Genomic DNA, 19,095 nt, shown 5'->3' with positions numbered 1-19,095 from the left:
AAGGCAACAAAATCAAAAACAAACAAGTGGGATTACATCAAACTAAAAAGCTTCTGCAGCCACAACTAGAAGGACCCACAACTAAAATATACAACTATGTACCGGGGGGATTTGGGGAGAAAAAAAAGCAGGAAAAAAAAAAAAGCTTCTGCACAGCAAAGGAAACCATCCACAAAATGAAAAGTCAACACACGGATTGTGAAATGGGCAGAGAGCTTCCGGGCTGGTGGACATGAGGAGTCTGGAGGGAGGGGTGCGTTTGGAGCAGGTCCGTGAAAGCTCTGTGTGCTTTTCCCAGACCTCGCCCTACACATCTCTTCCAGCTGACCGTTCCTGAGTTATATACTTTTATGATAAATCAGTGATCTAGTAAGTAAAATGTTTCTCTAAATTCCAAAACAAACAAAAAAAATGGGCAGAGAATCTGAAAACACATTTTTCCAAAGAAGATATAAGATGGCCAACAGGTACATGAAAAGATGCTCAACATCACTAATCATTAGGGAAATGCAAATCAAAACTACACTGAGATATCACCTCACACCCATTAGAATGACTATAATTACCAAGACAAAAATAACAAATGTTGGGGAGGATGTGGAGAAAAGGGAACCCTTGTGCACTGTGGATGGGAGCATAAATTGGTACAGCCACTATGGAAAACCGTATGGATGGCCCTCAAAAAATTAAAAGTAGAACTAACATACTATCCAGCAATTCCACTTCTGGGTATTTATCTGAAGAAAACAAATATACTAATTTGAAAAGACACACGCACCCCCATATTCATTGCAGCAGTATTCACAGTAGCAAGAAATGGAAACAACCTAAGTGTCTGTTGATGGGTGAATGGATAAAGAAATTGTGCTATATATACAATGGAATATTACTCAGCCATAAAAAGAAAGGAAATCTTGGCATTTGCAACAACACGGATGGACCTTAGGGGCATTATGCTCAGTGACAGAGAAAGACAAATACCATATGATCTCACTTATATGTGGAACCAAACAAACAAACAAAAACCCCAAACTCATAGATACAGAGAACAAAGGGACGGGTGGTTGCCAGAGGCGAGGCTGGGGGCGGTGAAATGGGTGAAGGGGGTCAAAGGGTACCAACTTCTGGTTATAAAGTGAATAAGTCCTGTGGATGTCACGTACAGCATGGTGCCTATAGTTAATAATACTGTGTTGTAAAAAAAACTATTTTAGAAGAGTTTTATATTTACAGGAAACTTGTGAAGCTAGACTTCCCATATAGCCACCTGGTTTCCTCCATCACTAAGGTCCCGGTCAGTGTGACAGCTTTGCTGCAGTTAGGAACCAGCACTGATACATTATCACAAACTGAACCAATAAGCCGCAGTGTGCTCAGCTTTCCTCCGTATTCCCCTAACGTCCTCTTCCTGTCCCAGGACGCCACGTGACATTCAGCCGTCAGGTCTCCTTAGGCTCCTCCTGGCTGTGACAGCTTTTCAGACTTTCTGTGCTTTTGATGACCTTGACGGTTCTCTCGAGTACTGGCAGGTATTCTGTAGGGTGTCCCCTACTGGAATCTTCTGGTGCTTTTCTCATGGGTAGAGGTTGTGGGTTTGGGGGAGGAAGACACAGAGGTGAAGTGCCCTTCTGCCACCTTGTAGCCAGGGCGATCCTGTCAACAGGACATCACTGTCGATTTCGACCTTGATCACAGGGCAGAAGGCATCTCCTGGTTTCTCACTGCAAGGGTCCCCCCACCTCATCTTGCACTTTGACAGGGCAGTCCCCAGACCCAGCCCACACCCAGGCCCGGAGGGGGTTATGCCCCACAGGGTCTTCCCCTCCCTTCTGCCCAGCACTTTGTTCTGTGGTACAGCCCCTATCCAGTGGTTAGAACCCCTGCCAGGCCCCAGCTGAGCGCCCCCCTCCCCACCCCTCCTTGTACCGCCCCACTGAGCACCCCTGGCCGTGCCACCTCAGTAAAAGCCCCCTCGCTCCTTTCTCCTCACCCCTCACCTCCACCCCCACCCTGGACGCCAACCCCCAGCTCCTGAAGCCCCCATGGAACTCCCTCCCCCTCCCCGTCCCTCTTGTCCCCTCCTCCCCGAGCCCCGCCTCCTTCCCAGCCCTGAGTGCCCCGCCCCCACCCCACCCCTTCATCCCCCCACTAAATTCCCTAGCTCCTCACCCTGCCCTGAGCCCCACCCCAATCGCACCCCTCCCTCAGAGCCCCTTCCCTGAGCCCCCTGGCCCCGCCCCCCAAGCCTCCTCCCGCACTGAGCTCTTAACCACCCCCAGGGAGGGGGGAGGGCTCTTTTCCCCTCCTCCCCCCTCCCTGGACTCCCTAATGCCCGTCCCAGCGTAACCCCCCCACCCAGCATGACCCCCTAGGAGCTCCTCACCCTCCCACCCAACACCCCCCTCACAGGAAGGGCTTCCCTGGCCCCTCGTCCCGCCCCCCCTCCCCGCCCCCGCACGTCACGTCAGGCGGGGACCCTGCGTGCCCCCCACCCAGTGTTCCTGAGCGGCCCACTCCCCTGGGCCCCCAGTCCTTCAGGTTTCTGGAAGGCCCCTTCCCCTGGTTCCATGGCCCTCTCCTCCCCAGGGACCCTGAGCCTGGAGACCCTGGACAGCTGGGACCCTGACGTAGCCGGGCAGTTGGATGAGGAGCGGTGGCAGCCATCCTCTGAAATCGGTGAGGCCCTTTTTCCTCCTCCCCAGGCTCCTGCCTTTGAGGGTGTGGTCAATAGGGAGAGACCACAGGCTGGGGTCTGGGGACACTGCGGGAGGAGGGAGCATGGGCATGGACACAGATGGAGGCAGGTGCATCGGTGGGCATTGGCCCCTCCACCCCTCTGAGGCCCCCTGCCCTCCCATTTGTGGGGAGTAGCCCACCTGAGCCAACAAGGTGGCAGGGGCCCTGAGCAAGGAGGGACAGGTCTCAGGGGACACACCAAGCCCCATCTCAAGGTTGGCACTCACCACCCATCTTCCTGCCCCTCAATCTGGGTTGGGAGGGGTGAGTGTCACCGTGGGAGGTGGGTGGTCTGCTCGTCCCTCATGCTGGGGACCAGGGGATCCTGGGCACAGGCTGACCAGTGATTTCCTGCCTGCTCATGTGTGTCCTGTCTCCTAGTGGGGCGTCCCATGGCGGCTGCCCCAGTTCTGGACCTGGAGGAAGAGCCCAGCATGGACATCATCCTGGTGGACTCCAGCGAGCTGTCGTCCCCGCCTTCACCGGGGCCCTCCCGAGGTGGGGGCTCCTTCAAGTATTGGCCCCATCACTTAGGATGTCAACTCCAGGCCTGGGCAGTGGCTAGGGTTCCAGACTTCATTCCGATGCTCCGGCAGGGGTGGGAGGGCCCCACCCTGAGGCTTCCCCTCAAGCTCCATATTTAACATGTCAGCAAAGGTGGAAGGGAAGGGGTGGCAGGGGTGCTCTAGCTCCCGTGACTTCAGAAGGTCAACCTAGGGTGCTCACTTCCTGGCCATGTTTAAATTAGAGGTAGGCAGAGGAAGCCACTTATTTTCTTTTCCAGATCTTATTGCGTATGAAGTCAAGGTTAACCAGCGAGACATAGAAGGTGAGTGCTTGCATACTGGCCTCTGCTTAGGTGAAGCGGAAGGTCAGCCAGCTCGGGAAAGGCTTGCTGCAGCCTCACACTGTCGTCCATCCCCGCAGAAGGCAGTGGATGGGGCTGGAGGCCCTGCTCGTCTCTGTCCCCCAGCCCCAAGGCTCCTGAGGCTCCATCTAAAGTGTCCATTTCCGTGTCTTCAGTGTATTCACAGAGTGCACCCAACACCACAGCCTGATTTTAGGACACTTCCATCACTCCAGAAAGAAATCCCATACCCATTACCGTCACTCCCCATCCCCTTCAACACTAGGCAACCTACGAGTCCACTTTCTTTCTTGATGGATTTGCCTCTTGGGGATCCCTTGCGTTTCCATATGCATTTTAGGATCAGTTTGTCAATTTCTGCAAACAAAAGCCGGCTTGCATTTTGAAAGGGATCTGTAGACCACTCTGGCAGGTGCGCCATTTCAACACCATTCGATGTCCTGATCCATGAACATGGGATACCTTTCCATTTGTTTAGATCGTCTTTAATTTCTTTCAACGATGTTTTGCAGTTTTCCATGTACGGGTCTTGCGCTACTTTTGTTAAATTTATTCCTAAGTCTGTCACTCTGTTTGATGGCATCCTGACACACATTGCACCTTGGATGTCCCCTTAGACATGTGCATCTGCTGTGGAAGTTTCCAGGTGCACACACAGCACCCTCTGTTTGAGGGAGGGATGTGCGCTGCCTGCAAGGTAAGCAGGGAGGTGCGGGGTGGCTCCCCGAGGCTGGAGCAGAGGAGGTGCCAGCCCGCCTCTGCCCTCCCCAAGGACAAGTTCCTCAGCTGCCTCTTCTTGTATGACGACGACGGGAACCAGTCCTACTGCTCCATCTGCTGCTCCGGAGAGACGCTGCTCATCTGCGAAAACCCAGACTGCACCCGGTGAGGCGAGGGGCCCGGGGTGGGGGTCGGGGGTGAGAGTCTGAGGAGTCACTGCCCACGAGCCTAGGAAACTCCCATGATTCTCAGCCACGCATCCTGAGTGTGGAGGGATTTCCCCACAAAAAGATAAATTTCTCCAAAGCTTTCCGTTTCCAACTCAAATTCTCCATTTGGTGACAAAAGACTTGCATTTCCAATTTTTCTTTCATTATTATTATCACCAAGACATGGCTGTTCCCTCTATGGTTACGTAGGGCAGGGACGGAAACCCCACATCCCTGGGTGCCCTGCTGGTCACAGCAGGGGACAGGCAGGGGCGTGTTGGTTCCCTGTTACATGCCAACGTGAGCTCCATCTGTAGTCCCCTCCCTCTGCCCTTCTGGACTGTCCTTCTATTTACAGCTCCTCCTCCCACCCCAATTCTCCCCCCTCTGTCAGCTGGAGCTCCTTCACTTGGTTTGCTGGGAGAACTGATGGGTTTCTGCAGGCTCCGACATTTGGGGGCTGCTTTGAAATCTGTCATTGTCCTTAAATCCCCTGCTGTTTTCTGCAGACCACTCTGTTCCTGTGGCTCTAGGTGCCTAAGAGGGACCGGTCCCCATTCCCCGGGGCCACAGCCTCGCCTTGCATGGGCTGCAGAGACCACAGGGCCACCCTTGTCTTTGCCTTGAGCCGGAACGTGCTTCGATCGATGGCTCCAAAGCAAGGACCAGGCTCTCCTCTGCCCGCAGACCGACATACCAACTAAGATTTCACCTGACGCCTGAGGGAATGTCATGTCAGTCCCTGTGGTTTTCTGTTTGACTCTAGCTGCTACTGTTTCGAGTGTGTTGACACCTTGGTCAGCCCCAGGACCTCAGAGAAAGTTCAAGCCATGAGTAACTGGGTGTGCTTCCTGTGCCTGCCTTTCCCACGCAGTGGGCTGCTGCAGAGGAGGAGGAAGTGGCGGGGCTGGCTGAAGGCCTTCTACGACCAGGAGGCGGTAAGAAGCCGCTCAGCTTGGGGCAGAAGGATGCGCAGCGGCCCTCACTTGGTTGGTTTTCTCTGGTTACTAGTTGCAAAGTGCCCATCTGCTCTGGTAGGTGGTGAAGTCAGAGGCTTTTAAGCGAACGGGCTTTTCTCGTTTTCCTCTTTGATAGCAGGCTCCACGAGGCAGTCTATTTTTTAAGAATCCCTTTAGCATGGCGGTTTTGTTTCTTCCAAGCCTGGGAATGAGGCATCTGTGGTGGGTGGGAGAGGGGCTCAGCCGAGGTGGGCTTCTAAGTCCAGCAAATGGGAGCAGACACTGGGCCGGGGCACAGACACGGGACCTCTCGAGGGTCCAGGAGCCACGGGCTAGGCAGGAGCTGTGGCCTCATCGAAGTGGGTTGAACTGTGTCCCCCGAAGGACACGGCCAAGTCCTAACCCCTGCTACCTGGGACCGTGACATCTTTTGGAAATCGGATCTTTGCCGATCTCAGGATCTCAAGATGAGCTCATCCTGGATAAGGGCAGCCTGAAACACAGACCTCCGTGACAAAGGATGAGGCTTTATGGTGTTCTTTGGAAAACGAGGCCTGTGAACACCTTCTAGAGCCTTCTTTCAGACACATTGAGTGGCAGAAGCCTTTCTGTCTCAGTGTAGAAAGACGCCATGCTGGCAAGTTGCAGGAGGATTTTCACTCAGAAAGAAAACAGAGTTGAGACTCAGAAATGTCCTTAATGCCAGCCCGGTGCTGGAGCACAGCAGATAGAGAACAAGGACACACATCCCAGTGTCTGTCAGAGCTGCGCCCGTGCTGGGACCGGCCCCGCCCTCCTCTCCCACTCACCTCCTCCAGGCAGCCCAGGACTGCCTGCCTGCCCCAGGCTCACGGCTCGCTCACTCACTGCCTATGCTGGGTGCTGTCGCATCTGCTAGAGCCCCCGTGCAGGCAGACCCCTGCTCAGGCCTGGACCCCTGCAGTCGGAGACCCCACGCCCTGCTTGCCAGTGGCCAGAGACCCCCGAAGTGCAACCTCCTGGGGGGAGAGGAGGCTCTGGGGGTGCTTGTTTGACAAATGAATCAACTGAGCCTCTGTCCTAGAAGACGAGACAGGTATTATCCACCGGCCTCCCCACGACCTTTGTCCTCAGCGTGCCTCCTTGGTGGCTGAACTTGGGGTGCTGGCGTACTAGCTGGCTCTTGGCCCAGCAGGTCTCAGTCCTCAGCCTGGGAAAGCCCTCACGCTGGCAGCTTTTGGGGGGGCCGGAAGCATGGGGCCCACCTTCGGAGCCCCCGGTGGGGAAGGAGAGGAACAGGGTGAATCCCACTGCTGTGCGTATTCCGGGTCCCCCAGATTGAGACTCTAGCCAAGAAATACAAAGCAAGTGTCTCCTCTGGGATCCAGATCTCCCTTCAGTCCCGCACCTGCCTCTCCTCTGCTGCGTTGGGGGGAGGGGGGTGGTCAGGTGGGAGACCTCAGCCTGGGGGGCGGACGGAGTCTTCGTGGGGCCCCGAGGGGAGGGGTAGCGTGGTCAGGGTGGGGCAGCTGATCCTGGCAGGTGTGTCTCAGGTGTGTCCTGGTTCATCCAGGAGAAACGCCTCCGCTGGGCCAGAAGGAAGGTTCCCTGTGACTGACGGGCTCTGTAACCACGTAGTTGTCAGAATATCCTTTCTTTTCTTTAATAGGAGAGTCCCCTTGAGATGTATAAAACTGTGCCTGTGTGGAAGAGAGAGCCAGTGCGGGTGCTGTCCCTTTTTGGTGACATCAAGAAAGGTGAGTGCAGTGATGTCCAGAGGACTCACACTGGAGGGTGAGCCTGCCCAGAGCCAGACCCACAGAGGATCCGATGTGTGTGTGTGGGCAGTGGGGCAGAATGTCCTCACTATCTCGCTCGCTGAGCGTCTGGGGCTGAGGGCCGAGAACGACATGCCTGTCACTTTCGGGAGGCAGGGGGTGGGTGCAGTTGCGCTGGGCCGCCCTCCTGCAGAAGAGGGGCCTTGGGGGAAAATGTGAGAAGGAAGCAGGATGGCGGGTGTGAAATGTGGTTGATGAGGCCACCAGGCCAGGTCTCTGCCTAGGACGGCAGACCAGACCAGGCCTTGTGCACGGCCACCAAAAGCCAAAGTCCAGTTCAGATACCTCCACATGCCTGACTGCCTTGCAGGGTGGCCCTGAGCCCTCCTTCTCCTCCCAAATCTTGGCTCACCCAGGCCGGCCAAGCGCTGCATTCCAGCCTTGCCTGAGTGTCCCGCCCCTTCTGGACCCTGCGCTCACTCCCAGCTGTGGGCGCCTTTGGAAATCCTGTGGATTCTTCTGGGCCCAGCAGCCGCAAGAAGAATCCATGAGAACGCTCCTTAGTCTCTGGCCAAATGGACTCTGGGGATCCACCCCGCTTCCGGCACTGTGCAGCATGCTCGCTGTGGTGTCGCAGTGGCCTCACAGGAGCCCATGTCACAGACGTGGGGCCTGAGACACCCACAGAGTGTGTGGGGCTTGCCAAGTTGCTGCCGGGGGTGCTGAAGGGACCCAGGAGTCACTGCCTGCGGCCGCCCAGCCTTCACCTGCCTGCCCAGAAGGTGCATCCCGTCCTCCGCCTTGTAAGGTCCTCTCTGGGCTCCTCTTCCTGTCCCCAGGCTGCAGAGTCTCTGAGGCCAGTGCAGGGCTTCTGCAGCCCACACCCGTGTCACACAGCCTGGCCGGGTGACATCAGCGTGAACTCCACCACCAGGCAGATTTCCTCAACCGGAGCACGCTGCCGCAGCCCAGGAAGGCCTGGTTTTGCAACCAGTGTCTTGACTTTGTAAAATCGCTTCTCAGTGCAGTTTGCTTATGATGCAACACATGTCCTCATCGTTGGTCCGGGCGTGTCGTTAGGAAGATAAAGTTTGCTCTTGGGAGACGGGAGAGCTTTATGATCAGTCGTTGGCCTTGTGATTCCGTATGGGGTCAAAGTCAACGCTAGCCCTTCTGTGTCCTTGCTTCTGCCCATCCAGAGCTGACGACTTTGGGCTTTCTGGAAAACGGCTCTGACCCGGGCCGACTGAAACATTTGGACGATGTCACCAATACGGTGAGGAGGGACGTAAGTACAGCTCGTGTGCTCCAGACGCCGCGGTAAGAGCAGAGACCCATCAGGGGACGCCGTGGGCTGTGGGAGGAGGCTGAGGAGGGGCAGCTGACGCCACACAGCTCTGTCCCAAGCCAGGGCCGATGTGGGGGTCTCGTGGCAATTAGCACCTGCTGGCACAGTTGCTGGTAGTCACCCCGCAGTGGGAGAGGTGACAGGGGCATTTTCATGGCCCCCATGCTGCCCACAGCCCAGAGCAGAGTGAGAGGCCAAATCCCCTGGCCGACATGTTGAAGTCCAAGGGGCAGTCCCACCACGTGTGGATGGTGCTGCCCAGGAAGGGGTCAGCCCCCACAGTCCTCTCAAGGAAAAGCGCTGAGTCTTGAACTAAACATCCGCTGATGAAACATCCTCTGGACACTGCGACAGAATGTTCTGGCTCCCTCGGAGGCTGCTTCCTGCTGCCCTGGACAGTGACCTTGGAGGAAGTGCCTAAAAATGACTCACCAGCACCAGCTTGGCCATGGAAGAGGGCCGGGAAGCCTTCTCCTGGGGGCCGCCGGGCAGGGTACCCTGGTCTCTCCCGCCAGCACTGGCACACAGCCTCTCGCACTAGCAGAGAAAGGATTCAAGCCCATCGTCCTGGGGGCCCGACAACGACGGGCAGAGGGGCTGGGGGGCTTGGAGGGCTGGCCGTTGAAGGGGCAGCAACAAGGAAAAGGCCAACATGGGGGTCCGCTCTGTCACCCCCAACCCCTCCTACTGGCCAGGGCCTCACAGCTCTGCTCCCGGTCTGGCCAGGGAGCCCATGTCTGAGGAACTACCCCTCCTCTCTGGTGGTCATCCAGCTCCATCCGGGGGGGTTCCCCTACCCTGAGGCCCAGGATAGGTCTCCTTGTGGGGGAGGGTGCCCCTCACACGGCCTCGAACCCCACACCCCTTGAACTTCATCACCATGGGCCTCCCCCGAGACGCCATGTCTCACCCCCGACCCCTTCAGACGCCCCACAATGGAGCATTGCTGGAGCCCGCACGCCCGCCCCAGGCCCTCGGGGCGGGAGTCCTCCCTCACAGGGTGGGATGTTCGAGGCACACGATGGTGACATGAGTCCCACACATGTGGCTGGGCTGCAGGAACATATCGGACGCAGAGGGGATCTCCCTGGACGTCCAGGGGTGACCGTCTGATGGAGCTGCTGTGTGGGTGCCGTTGGGGCTCGATGGGGAAGAATGTGGCCAAGCTGTTAACTTCCAGCTGCCACGGTCATGTCAGGGCACTTCTTTTATTTTCCAGCAACACACAAAATCCGTGAGGACCCTCTGGGGCCGGTGTGTCAACCCTCCTCTAAGGGCACCACCTGGCGCAGAGGAATCCTCTGATCCCCAGTGCTCTGTGAGGGCCGGCTGCTCCTCAGATGACCAGAGCCAGGCTCTGTGCGTCCCCGGGGCTGGTGGTGACCAAGAAACCACAGTGTCAGGTCCAATCCATTGGGCTTCACTGCCTCCCCTGCGCCCGGGACTCTGCGGGGCAGAGCGGGTCAGCTTTGTCGTGAATCTTGCGGTCAGACGCACGAGGTGCCTTTGGCCCTTTTGTGACCGCCCAGCCCTCATGAGCCTCCGGTGCCCCTGGCCCTGCAGGTGGAAGAATGGGGCCCGTTCGACCTCGTGTACGGCTCCACGCCGCCCCTCGGCCACGCCTGTGACCATCCTCCCGGTAAGAGACCTCGGTCTGCTCAAACCCCTGGCCCTTGTGTCCCTCCCACCCTCTTCATTGCCACCCTAGCCCTCCTCAGGGAGGGCAGAAAGAGCAAATTATCTGCATTTTTAAAAATAGCTTCATTGATGTACAGCTGACTCACATAAATTGTCCGCATTCAGCGTGTGTACTTGGTGGGTTGGGACATGCATATCCCCCGGGAAGCAATGGAGAAAGTGAGTGTTTCCACCCTCCCCGGAGGCTGCCTCGCGCCCTCTGATCCTCCCCACGCGCCCCCGGCAGCCTCTGACATGTGCTTGGTGTCTCCGGAGCACGTCTGTTTCCTTGGAATGGAATTATTTACGGAAGAAAGTGGCATGTGCTCTTTGCCAGCTGGCTTCTCTCGAACTTGCATTGTTTTAATTGCTTCTGTCCCTTCTTGACACCAGGGCGCACTGGGTGAGGCTGGGGTCTGTGCTTGGGGTGACGTCAGCCCTGTGCCCTTGAGACCCATTTGCTGTTGGCAGGAGCAGAAGCACCCTGGGGAGCAGGCGGATGCCTGGGGTCCGGGCCAGCCACTCCGGAGCCAAGCCTTCCGTGGTCCCCCTGCCTCCACCAGTGCCCCTCAGCCCTGCCCTCGGGCCCCGTGTCCGTGTGCCTGGCAGAGCCCAGACCCACCCAGATGCCCTCCCCAGGGTGGTACCTGTTCCAGTTCCACCGTGTGCTTCAGTACGCGAGGCCCAGGCCGGGCAGCCCGCAGGCCTTCTTCTGGATGTTTGTGGACAACCTGGTGCTGACCGAGGATGACCGGGCTGTAGCCACTCGCTTCCTGGAGGTGCGTGCAGGGGCTGCCGTTCCGGGGGTGCTGGCCAGGCCGGGGCCTCCCCGAGGGATGCTTGGGCGTCTTCAGGGGTGGCACAGCTTGGATCCCGCCGCTGAGGCCTGGGCTTTCAGAGCTCACAGGGCTGTAAGGCAGAGACTGTGGCCTGCCTAGCGGCCTGGAGGCCGTCCCTTCCGTGCCTCTCACATCTTCAGGATACCGCCTCCTCTCTCCCTACCCCGCCCCGCCCCCCCATCTACTCGCAGGCACACATGCACAGGTGTGCACACTCACACTACAATACACAGTCACACACTCACAAACACGTATGCACACGTGTACATACATCACACACGAGTCACTAACACACCACACACATACACAGAATCACACACACACACTCACACGTTCACACGCTCACACCACGCTCTCCGTGTGTCTGAATCCTGATCATTTGAGCAGCCACTTCTGGACTCAGCAATGGGTCCGTCCAGGCTGACCAGGCCCGGGTCCCGCCCCGCTCCCCTCACACACACAGGACAGCCCTGGCTGGGCCTGGTGTGCCCTCCTCTCGAGACATCTCCCCCACGTTTCGAAGTTTAGAAACTTACAGCAGAAAGTCCCCTCGCCGGCCTGACCCCACCTGTCCCCACGCCCTAGTCTTCAGTGTCTCCGTTACCCCCAGGTTCCTTTACACAAATATGAGCAAATCTACCTACGCTGCCGCCTGCTGCTGCCTCTTTGTCACTTAACAATCTCCTTCCTTTGCAAAAGTACCTTCCTCATTCTTAATTTGTTTCTTTCATTTTGTGCAGTTTTCATTGGTACAGACATAAAATAACGTCTTTGACCTGTTCCCTGGGGATGGATGCCAGGGTTGTTTCTGATCTTTTGCTCTTACAAACAACACTACGATGAGGGAGCGTGTGTGGGACCACCTGTGGGATCGGTTCCAGTGGTGAGACTGCCAGATCAAAGGGTAAATGACGGGTCACTTGCCCAGGTGTTGCCCACCTGCCCTGGGCAGGGCCCAGGCTGGTCCACAGTCCTGCCAGCAGGGGATGGACGAGGAGCCCTTTCCTGCCTCAGCAGCAGAGGGTCCCGAGCTCTCTTGTACGATTCATGTTAGGGTCATTCCCAAGTCCCACCTTTGTTTTCCCTCGGATGGCAATTGGGATCTTCCATTTTATCATCTAACTGGTTTTGATTTGTGTACACGAAACTCTTGATTTCTACACATTGGTTTTGCTCCTGCTGTCTCACGGGACTACTTTCTGGATTATGCTAGGTTTTTTTTTTTTTTTTTTAAAGATTTTATTTTTTTCCTTTTTCTCCCCAACGCCCCCCGGTACATAGTTGTGTATTCTTCGTTGTGGGTTCTTCTAGTTGTGGCATGTGGGACGCTGCCTCAGCATGGTCTGATGAGCAGTGCCATGTCCTCGCCCAGGATTCGAACCAACGAAACACTGGGCCGCCTGCAGCGGAGCGCGCGAACTTAACCACTCGGCCACGGGGCCAGCCCCTATGCTAGTTTTCTTTTGATTGAATTAGACTTGCTGTGTGTTTGAGCAGATCGTCTGCAAATACTGACAGTCCTTTCATTCTGATTTTACACCTGGGACATCCTTACCATGTTCCTCATGGTGCTGCAACGTCTTGGACAATGTTGAATCCTGGTAGCGAAAGGCATGCCTGTGTTGTTCTGACCTTCATGGGAATGTTTCCAGAATTTCCCTATGACCCTGAGGCTGGCATGGAGGTTGAGGTTGATATATTTCACTATGTTAAGGAAGTTTCCAGAAGTTTCCCTCAATTTCCTTTTTTTTTCTTTTTTGAGCAATTTCATCAAGAATAACTGTTGGATTTTGTCAAATGTTGCTTCTGATGTCTGTTTAGATAATTAGATCATTTTCCTCTTTAGGTCTATTAATAGGATATAATACACTAATAGATTTCCTATTAATGAACCATCCTTGCATTCCTGGAAAAAACCCCTTAGTCGTGGTGAATGGCTCTTTTAACGTATTGCTGAATTCTGGTGAACAGCATTTCATCTAGGATTTTTGCTTTGACAAGCACGAGAGAGGCTGGTCTGTAGTTTCTTTGTTTTGTGCGATCTTTGTTGGGCTCAGATATCCGTGTTAAACTGGCTTCACAAAAATAATTGAAAAATTGACAGAATTCTCCTGTTAAACTGTCTGGATTGGTGGTTGTTGCTGTTGTTTTAAAAGAGGAGTAGCTCTTCTGTGGAAACGGCTGTCTTAAGACCTTCTATCTTTTCTGAGATTAACTTGGTAAGTTATGTTTTCCTAGCATGTCATCCATTTACTTATAGCTATGGAAATCACTTTCACAGAGTTGAGCAAAGTGGCCTCATGGTTCTTCTTTCTTCCGTGTCTGGGGTTATTTCTCCTTCTTAGAAATCTGGAATTTTAAAAATACCAGCATGTCGTCACATAGCAGCCAGGACCAGGTTTGTAAGCTGCGCTATTTATAAAAAAAAAAATTTATGAATAAGTTATTGTGGGTCCAACCAAAAAGCTCGATTTGCAAACGTAGGCATCAGTCATCCACACACTCGGAGGACAACAGAAATGCTGACTTCTGATCATTTTGTGCACACGTTTCATAGATCAAACTTTACCCCAAATCAGAAGTAGGCAAAAAAGGGAACTTCTCATATTTTCTGTGACTGCTCCTGTCTTGCTGTGGAACCTTGCTCCTGCTGCTGGCAGGGAAGAATTGAGACCTGCCACATATAGGTACTGTCTCTCCAGGCTCTGGCGGCTGACAGTACAGCCTGTGTGAGCCTCTCCCTGCAGCGAGGTGCCCGGACACAGGAGGAGGCTATGTGTCCAGGGAGGTGGGGCTCGGGAATGGTCCACATGGCCATTCTGCTGGCCACCCGAGTCCAGGAAGGTGGAGTCAAGGCCACCTTGTGTTGGGTATCAGGGACCAAGTGGCCTCTTGCCTCAGTTTCTCCTCCATGCCTCTCTCCCTCCTGTAGCTTCCCCTCCCTATGTGGGAGAGTCCATCTCGCCTTCCTCCTGCTCCTCCCACATCCTTCCAGAGCCTTCTAGGGAGACTGTGACCCCAGGATTCCAGGCAGCCTGCTTGGCTCCTGATGGGCACCGTGAAACTGGCACTTTAGAAAACTCCTCTTCTGCCAGCAAAGCCTCTTACCTCCCTGACAAGACTCGTCTTGGCTCAATGACCAAGACCTTCTTCATCCTTGTGGACTCCGCCTCTGTGCTGGAGTGGCTGGGGACTCCCTGGGCCACGTGACCTTTGGGAACGCAAAATCTACCAGTTACAAGTCTAAAAGTAATATCTTGGATTTTTTTCCTCCTAAGGTGATTTATAAGAAAAACGATGTGACTTGTAAGCAATGCCAACTGGGAGACATTGTCAGTCTGAAAGGCTGTTGACCGTATTCTGAGGCCAGATGTGGTTCCCACAGTGGCTGAGGCCTGCGGGCACGGTGGGGGGCAGACGTCATTGTGCAGGCGACCTAATCCACAGCCGATATTTCCGTGTCTCAGACTGACCCGGTGACCATCCAGGACGTCTGTGGCAGAGCTGTCCGGAACGCCGTGCACGTGTGGAGCAACATCCCGGCCGTGAAAAGGTATTTCCTGTGTGTTCTAGTCCTTTGGGAGTTTGGAGGGACCCTGGCCCAGCGTCAGGTTTGCCAAAGAAACAGAAGCCAGAGAGAAGGGGGAGTTTTCTAGACAGCCACGCCTAGAGCAGCCTCTGTGCCCAGGTCGGGGGCTGTGTCCGGTGGGCCTTCAGGCCACCTGGAAAATTCTGGACACGCTCAAGGTCTGGAATGCCCCCTTCCACTTTGGGGACCTGCTCCCAGCTTTTGGCACCAATGCCATCTGAGGTTCTCATCTCAGGACAAACTCCTAGACGTGTGCTGCGTGACCACATGCGCCCTGGCCCTGCTACCCATCCCTGGCCCTCCCAGGGCACCTGCCTCACCAGACACAACAGACAGTCACACATCTGCTCACACGCCCACTCTCACACTTTCACACACCCACACCCAGGCACACTCATTCGCATGCTCATACAAGCCCATGAACACTCACTCTTACTCACACACGTGATGCACTTTTGGTCCCTCAAACACGCCATGCCTTGGGCCTTCACGCATTCCCCTCCTCTGCCACCGGAACATCCTCGTGACTGTTCATTCTCATGAACATTCTCTCCGCCTCACCCCCCTCCACCCCACAGCCCCTGGTCCGGCCAACCCCGCTCCTCCGGGCAGCCTTTCTGCTCCTGGGACAGCTGCCCTCGCTCTCTTGTCTTCATTCAAACACTGTCCCCCCAGAGCCCTCGAGGAGATGGCCACCTCCCGCCCCTGCCCCCCGACAGCCTCTGGCATGTGCCCTTGTGTTGAACTGATGCTGACGGCATCTTCTGGGACAGCTAAGTCATGTCTCCCCCTCCTGACAGTGAGTTTCTGGAAAGTCCTTCCCATCCACCTCCCAACTCCAGCCTTCTCCTGGCTGGCAGCGTGGCGTGAGCCCCCCACCGCACCTGCCAAGGCCAGGGTTTGGGTTTAGGTGGAGCTAAATTGCAGCAGCTTTCCAGAACATTTCCTTTTCGGAAGCCTGAGAGTCATCCGCCTTCTGTGTGCATCCCCCCTCCCCCCCCCACCCCCTCATTCCCCTCCTCCCCGCTTCACCCTCTTGAGGAAGGTGCACGGGGAGCGGGTGGGCAGGCAGGCGCCTCCTTCCCAGAAGCGAAGCTGGAAGCCGCTTTTTCTCAAGGGCGTTTTCCCTTCCGGCTGGGCTCCTGTTGTCTCAGCAGTGTGGAGGGGGACCTACACTCGCTGAAAGTAGGGGTCATTCATCGCCAGCAGCCGCCCGACGGCACGGTCAGCCTCGGAAGGTCGAGCTGCCCGGGAACTCACCGGGAGAGTTCCTGGAGGGGGGCCCTGCAGTTCTGGCACCTCATTTATAAGCTGAGACACGTTCTCCGACTCCAGGGAGGTGCCAGGGAGCAGGAGAAGCAGGTGCCGGGGGCCACGTCCTTGAAGCCTCCTCTCCACGGGTCACATCAAATTGCAGGCTGGGGCCATGTTCTCCCCACCCACCTGTCCCACAGGCAGGGCCTCCGCACAGGCAGCCACAGGACCCTGGGGCCGGGCCTAGCGCCGTGTCGGGGCTTGGGTACAGCAGAATGCCTCAGAACAACGCGCAATGGGGTTTGCCAGCCTTGGCCCGCAGAGTCCCGCCCTTTCCTCTGCGTGGGTTTGCTCCGTGATGGTTTCTTCACACTGAAAGTGGGACCCACCCACCTGGGCCAAGGGTCTGTCCCGGGGTACCCTCTCTACCCCCAACTGCCCTGCCTGCCTCTCACAGGACTGGCTCCTCCAGGGAGGAGGCAGGAGGCATGGGGGCCATCTGGTTCCCTGCTGCCCAGGACAAGCTTGTCATTCCACCTATGGGCAAATGGGAGATGGATGGGGGGTGCTTATCTCAGAGACCTCGGGATAATCTAGCGAGACTGGCACGAGCTGGCCTTCCCCGTGGGAGCCCCCTCCCCGCCCACCGTCCTCCCTGGACCCTGGGGAGCCCAAGAGTGCTCGGTTAGTAATGAGCCCCCTTCTCTCCCCACAGCAGGCACTCGGCCCTGTTTTCCCAGGAGGAATCATTCCTGCGGGCTCAGGACAGGCAGAGAGCAAAGCCCCCCGCCCGGGGGCCAGCCAAGCTGGTGAAGAATTGTTTTCTCCCCCTGAGAGAATATTTCAAGTATTTTTCAACAGAATTCACTTCCTCTTTGTAAATGAGTCATTATACCTTGAAAAAAAAAAAAAAAGACTTTTCCTAGAACAAAGATAACTTTCCTTATATTGTTTCTTTTTTCCTCTTTAAATTATTATTTTATCTGCTTGACTGTGGATTTTCCATGGTTGCCACAGACCCATCTTCCTTTTGGGTCTGGAGACCAGGGCCCTGACCCACCACGCCCTTTGCGGGACGGGGGGACATACCCCACGTCTAACCAGAGACGAGATCCAGATGTTACACAGCACAGTGTGCTGCTGAAAAGTTTGTGTGTGCCACTTGAGAAGTTAAAAATATATTTATGATGATGAGTTACTGGTCATTTTTTGGTGGTGTTATGTATAACACAGTCTTTATTTTCCTCTCTGGGACATGGGGGTGCCCGGGAGGACAACGAGCAGGTCACGTTCTTATAAGTGCTTGTTACATGTGCTCCCTTTGGACACGCAGCTGATGCTGTCACACGACTGCCATTTGCTGTGATCGTCAAAACCACTCGCCCTGATTATACCACACGAAACATCCCAGACCTTGTCGAAGCGTAGACTGTCGAACTTGGAAAGCGGGGAGAATGGACTGAATAGATGGCACAGAGACCAAGACCAGACCCACTTGCGAACCGTGCAGGCTTTTTGTCCTTCTTAACCCAGAGGGACCTGCTTGCAGAAAGCAGGATTCTGCTCCCCCCGGGCTCCTAGGAGGATAAACCCAACGGAGAGCATCGAGTTGAGCTGGCTTCAAATCACATGTAGTGAATCCTAAAGGGTTCTTTCCAGATTAGCCAGAAAACCCCCAAAAGGGATCTAGACTACGTAAACAGACTCAGCTCGTCCTGGGCACTACCACCGGGCCTTGGGGCCCCCCCGGGACCAGCGCGGGTGCTGTAAGCAGTATGTAAAACACTTTGTGGAGGAAAGGTGGGGTTCACATTGAAGCTTTTGAAGTTTTAAAAAAAAATCTTAAAGTAGAATTACAAGTTGTGATGGTGAATTTTATGTGTCGACATGGCTGGGCCACAGTGCCCAGATATTTGTCCCAACATTATTCTGGATGTTTCTGTGGAGCTGTTTTTTTGGATGGGATTAACACTTACATGGTGGACTCTGAGTAAGCAGATCACCCTCTCTAATGTGGGCCGGCGCTGTGGTCTGAACGTCTGAGTCCCCCTCCAAATTTACCTGTTGAAATCTGAACCCCCAGGGTGATGGTTTTAGGAGGTGGGGCCTTTGGGAGGTGACTCCAAAAGGGGATTAGCGCCCTTAGAAAGGGGGCCCCACAGGGCTTCCTCACCCCTTCTGCCACGTGAGGACACAGGAAAAGTGTGCAACCAGGAAGAGGACATACGCCACCCATGCTGCACCCTGATCTCGCCCTTCCAGCCTCCAGAGCCGTGAGAAAGACATTTCTGTCTATAAGCCGCCCGGTGTGTCATATTTCGCTACAGCAGCCCGATCGACTGAGACAGCCTCATCTAAGCCACTGTCTTGGACGCAGGCCTGAACAGGACAGTGGTGGACCTCCTCTGAAGGAAGGAATTCAGCAGCAGGCCGCTGTGCACTCCAGTTACAGCTCTCCCCTGGGCCTCCGGCCAGCCAGCCCACCCCACAGATTTTGGGTTTATTCAGCCTCCAAAATTGCCTGAGCCAATTCCTTGAAATAAATTTCTCTCTCTTTATATACATCCTCTTGGTTCTGTTTCTCTGGAGAGCCCTGACTAATACAGACATCTTCATCGCATCCACAGGAACCTTCTCTCATGGCAGGAATGGAGAACAATACTGGGCTCTGACATCACAGATCTCATGCCCAGGGGCTGATGTTGCAAGATCTGTAATGAAACTGAGATCATAGCAGCCCCGGAAAACACGGAGGAAGTGGAGATGAGGGCATCCCAGCCCACGTTAAGACCTTCCTGGGAGGCCAAGCTCTGGATCTCTGGATCCAAGCTGACCACAAAGACGTGCACCCATGGTGGCAACTGACAGGTCAGGGCATCATGACGGCTGTGCCCTGGCGGGCTGACTCCAGGCTGCTTCCGCCAAGGTAACCGACACCATGGGGGCGTGTCCCCACCTCATGTCCACTTTCTATCAGACTGCTCCCAAGCAGGGGCCACAGCTTTACATCTTTAATTCCCTCCCAAACACCTTGAGATTCTCCCTTTAAGTATTTTAATCCCACCCACAGGGCCCTTGTTTGTGACCCCCTGTGGTTGGCTGAATAACGACCCCCAAAAGATGTCCCCATCCTAGTGGC

General features: G+C 55.3%; 1 protein-coding gene across 1 annotated transcript; it reads left to right on the top strand.

The window, feature by feature from the left end:
* Nucleotides 1-3,128: 3,128 nt before the first annotated feature.
* On the top strand, nt 3,129-17,144 carry DNMT3L (DNA methyltransferase 3 like). Its single transcript, XM_023630272.2, has 11 exons — nt 3,129-3,234; nt 3,521-3,565; nt 4,222-4,301; nt 4,377-4,489; nt 5,300-5,471; nt 7,141-7,228; nt 8,449-8,537; nt 10,161-10,236; nt 10,914-11,053; nt 14,581-14,666; nt 16,672-17,144. Exons 1-11 carry the CDS (start codon nt 3,129-3,131, stop codon nt 16,835-16,837), a joined length of 1,161 nt encoding a protein of 386 aa, XP_023486040.2. The 3' UTR covers nt 16,838-17,144.
* The last annotated feature ends 1,951 nt before the right edge of the window (nt 17,145-19,095 follow it).

This window comes from Equus caballus, chromosome 26 (assembly GCF_041296265.1).
Source record: "Equus caballus isolate H_3958 breed thoroughbred chromosome 26, TB-T2T, whole genome shotgun sequence".
Taxonomy (NCBI): domain Eukaryota; kingdom Metazoa; phylum Chordata; class Mammalia; order Perissodactyla; family Equidae; genus Equus; species Equus caballus.
The sequence above is the reverse complement of the archived record's forward strand: the minus strand, read 5'-3'. Positions and strand labels throughout refer to the sequence as shown.

Coding starts and splice junctions, on each gene's coding strand:
- DNMT3L (XM_023630272.2), top strand. CDS start 3,129: ATGGCGGCTGCCCCAGTTCTGGACCTGGAGGAAGAGCCCAGCATGGAC. Junction 3,235..3,520: donor TTCACCGGGGCCCTCCCGAG/GTGGGGGCTCCT, acceptor TTTCTTTTCCAG/ATCTTATTGCGTATGAAGTC. Junction 3,566..4,221: donor TAACCAGCGAGACATAGAAG/GTGAGTGCTTGC, acceptor ATGTCCCCTTAG/ACATGTGCATCTGCTGTGGA.